Source organism: Chelonoidis abingdonii, unplaced genomic scaffold (genome assembly GCF_003597395.2).
Source record: "Chelonoidis abingdonii isolate Lonesome George unplaced genomic scaffold, CheloAbing_2.0 scaffold0004, whole genome shotgun sequence".
NCBI classification, from domain to species: Eukaryota; Metazoa; Chordata; order Testudines; family Testudinidae; genus Chelonoidis; species Chelonoidis abingdonii.
Genome location: NW_027424265.1, coordinates 341,468 through 345,402, shown reverse-complemented (window position 1 = coordinate 345,402; position 3,935 = coordinate 341,468). Strand labels below are relative to the sequence as shown.

The 3,935-nt window shown below is 52.2% G+C and overlaps 1 protein-coding gene across 1 annotated transcript in view; it reads left to right on the top strand.

Annotated features, from left to right (window-relative positions):
- Positions 1-2,680, top strand: part of ZFHX2 (zinc finger homeobox 2) — a 68,796-nt gene extending 66,116 nt beyond the window's left edge. Inside the window, 1 exon segment of the mRNA XM_075061303.1 lies at positions 2,479-2,680. Within this exon segment, the coding sequence (XP_074917404.1) occupies positions 2,479-2,680 (202 nt within the window).
- The last annotated feature ends 1,255 nt before the right edge of the window (positions 2,681-3,935 follow it).

Genomic DNA, 3,935 nt, shown 5'->3' with positions numbered 1-3,935 from the left:
CAGACCGCCCCCTTCTCCCAGTCACCCCATCCCCTCCTCAATGAGACCTGCCCCTTCTGCCATTGGTCCTTCCCACCTCCGTGGGCCCAGCCTTCCCCATCTTTCTCCATGAGCCCCCCAACCCCTCTCCTCAGCCTAGTCTCAGCCTTTCCCCCACTGGGCCCATCACCTCCTTAGCCACGCCCTTCCTCAACTAGACCCGCCCCTTCTGCCTAAAATGAACTCCTTCCCTTATTGGCCCCTCCCACTTCCTAAGCTCTACTCTTTGGCCTGACCCCTTCCTTCACCAATCCCCATTGGCCAACCCCTTCCTCCGTTAGCCCCACCCCTTCCTCCATTAGTCCTTCCCATCACCCTGGTTTCCCCCCCCCCCCAGTTCTGCTTCTTTATTTGTGAGCAGAGTTGACCCCACCCCTTTCTCTTTGACCCGCCTCTCATGCTCCCTGTGGGGGAGAAGGGGGAGCATAAGCAGCCTCTATATACTTATCCAGACCCCTGCACCTTCCCTGCAAGGGAAGAGGTGGGGCTAAGGAAGTAGGAGGGGCCAACGGAGGAAGGGGTGGGGCTAAGGAGGTGGGCGTGGCCAGTGGAAGTGGGGAGGGCAATGGAGTTGTGGGGCAGGGTTATGAGGTAAAAGTGAGGCAGGGGGACCATGGAGGTGGGCCTGCGGGGACTGGCATATGGCAAGGAACCAACTGGATGCCATTTTTGGTGTGACCCACCAAAATTCAAACCCGGCTCCATTACCCTCTCACCCCCAAATCTAGCCTCATCTATCCTGGGCGGTCAGGAAAGAGTCTTGGGGATTCGGGGGGGGGTGGCAGACAAGGTGATCCCCCAGTTCCCCAACATGCACCCCCCATATGAGTCCCAAGTTCCCCATACCCCTCCCCTCCATCCTGCCCTACAACTTCACCCCCCCAGTTCCCTCTCCCATCTCAGCCTCTTTCATCCCAGCCCCACCTCACTCATCTACTATGCTATCCCCTCCCTTCTCCCCACTCACCCCCCTTCCTCCCACCCCATCATCTCAACCCCTTCCCCCACCTGACTCCCCCCTTTCCTTCCCCAACGATTCCCCAATGCACCCCCTTGGTATTTCCTAACCCAAGGGCAAGAGACGACGGAAGAAACAGGAGGAGTAAAGTGGGGGGGGGCAGTTCCTCCATCCACCCCACATTTCCCTCCCCACCAACACCAAAGATCTGAAGAAATTGGATGTGCAGATCTCAAAGCACTTTACAAAGGAGGCTGGGTCATCACCTCCCACTTCACAGATGGAAAACCTGAGGTATGGAGCAAGGTAGAGCTCGGAATTGAACCCAGGAGTCCTGGCCTCTAGTCCAGTTCTCTACCCATTGGGGCTCACAGCCAGGACCCAGGCACCCTGCCCACAGCTGGGGCACCCTGCCAGTTGTGCTGCTTTGCTAAGCGAAAACACATCCCCTGTCGATCAGGGTGATTCTGTTCATCTGGACTTTTCAATTCTAGTCCTGAGCTAAATCGCCTCTATCTGGATTATACTTTAATACAAACGCTGATGGATAGAGCAGAGGGTGATGAATTTTTCCCCTCAGAATGGGGTTTCTTTTTTAGCAAAAAATGCCACTTTAGTCAAAATTAAAAGGCTTCGTTTCAATACAATTTCGTTTAGGGAACAAACCATGACATGTTTTGAGATGGCGGGAAACTGTTCAGAAACAAAATCCATTGGGTGCCTTTAACAATGTTCAAAAAGCTCGCCAGCCGAGCAAAATGTTTTCATTTTATTGGGGAAAAGCCCCTCTCAACATTTCAATCACCCCAATGCTTTTTTTTTTTTTCCACAATTTCTCTCTGTTTTCCGGCCATTTTTCACATTTCTTTTTCATTGAGCAATTTACCATAACCAGAAAATCCAATTTCCATCTATCGCTCTGCATGATTGAATATAGCTTAGAATATAAAAGAGTTAATCTATTTCAGTATCTATACATATATGAATTACTATATTATTTAAAATTATTGCTCTAGCAAATATTTTTTTCCACCAGATCTAGCACCAGGCTGGCACTCAGGAAACTTGGGTTCAAAACCTTGATCTACCCCAGACTCCATGGTCAACTCACTTAACCGTTCCATGCCTCAGTTTCCCGTCTTCCTAACATTCATATTTCCCTATGTGATAGGGGTATTGCGAGAGTAAATACAGTAATGGTTGTGAGGGGCTCAGACCTCAGGGTAAGAGTTTTTTGGTAAGTACCATTGGTAGACACGGATACCCCACTTTTGATGGGAATTGTGTACCTAAGAATCTCGTGAGAGCTCTTATCAATTTTTACACCCCAGGTGAAATATCTTGAACCCCAACTGGGCAGAAAGGGTTCACCTTTGTGAGGCCTGGGGTTATTAACCATGAAACAACGCCAATGTGAGAAGAACATAAGATACTGGGTCAGAACAAAGGTCCGTCTAGCCCTGTATCTTGTCTGCCGACAGTGGCCAGTGCCAGGTGCCCCAGAAACACATGGATCATGATGCTTATTCTCTTGTCCTGCCTCTCTTCTTCTCCTCTGTGCCGGAGATCCCACCTGAAACAACTGGATCTTTTGCCAAAGGAGGAGAAGAGGGACCTGTCTCTGGGGAGGAGGAGAAAAGAGATGGGGAGAGGTGCAAAGAAGGGGAAATGATGGGAAAATAGAGAAGATGGAAGTGGAAACTCTCAGGGTGAAGGGAAGGGAACAGGATTTGGGACTAAAAGGGAAAGATGGGCAGAAAATACATTGTCCAGGTGGTAACTTGGGAAAAAATGAACAAACTCTTCATTTTGGGTGGATACGAAAATGAATTGTTTGAAAACTTCCAACGAGTCAAAAAGTGAAAAGAAGTTGAATTCAGGTGGCAAAAGACGGTGGGTTTTTGGATAAAATTGAAAGGTTTGGCTTCACTGGTGACCTTTGCATCCAATCGGACCTGTTCATTGCTTATTGGAAGGGGAAAAGGGAGAGAAAAAGTCGTTCAGAACCAAAATGTCAAAATGTTGGAAAATGGTGAGAGAAAATACCAAGATTTTCCCAGGATTGTTTTTGAGGCGGGAGGTTGACAAAAGGTATCTGGGGAAATTGCCACAAGTTCGCCGGATGCTGTTGTGTCGATTTTTCATAGGATAGCAGCTCTGTGCAAAGTGGAACTGTACCTCTAACGTGGGGACGGGGACGGGGACAGGGATGGGACAAGGACTTGGGTTGGGCTGGAAACCCGTCAATCTCCATGATGGCAGTGATGGGATGGATGGGAGAGTTAATGGATGAACAGACACAGAGGCCGACATGGCTACATGTCCCCAGTGCCCAAGAGTCGCTGACACCCAGACACGGCCACTTCCCCCCCACCGTTACAGCCAATCCCCCAGGAACGCCAGGCACCAACGCCAGGCACCAACACTGGCTATATCCCAGCCCCCAGGAACCCCCAGCACCCAGACATGGCCTGGTCCTCCCCCACCTACATCCAAGCCCCCCGGAACTCCCAGCACCCAGACATGAGCCAACCCACCCCCGCCTACATCCGAGCCCACGAGAACTCCCAGCACCGAGACACGGCCACATCCCTCCCTCTGCTATATCCCAGCCCCCGGGAAACCCCAGCACCCAGACACGGCCACATCCCTCCCTCCGCTATATCCCAGCCCCCGGGAACCCCCGGCACCCAGACACGGTCCCGTCCCCTCCCCGCTATATCCCAGCCCCCGGGAACCCCCAGCACCCAGACACGGTCCCGTCCCCTCCCCGCTATATCCCAGCCCCCGGGAACCCCCAGCACCCAGACATGGTCCCGTCCCCTCCCCGCTATATCCCAGCCCCCGGGAACCCCCAGCACCCAGACACAGCCCCATCCCCCTGACTATATCCCAGCCTCCGGGAACCCCCAGCACCCAGACATAGCCCCATCCCCCT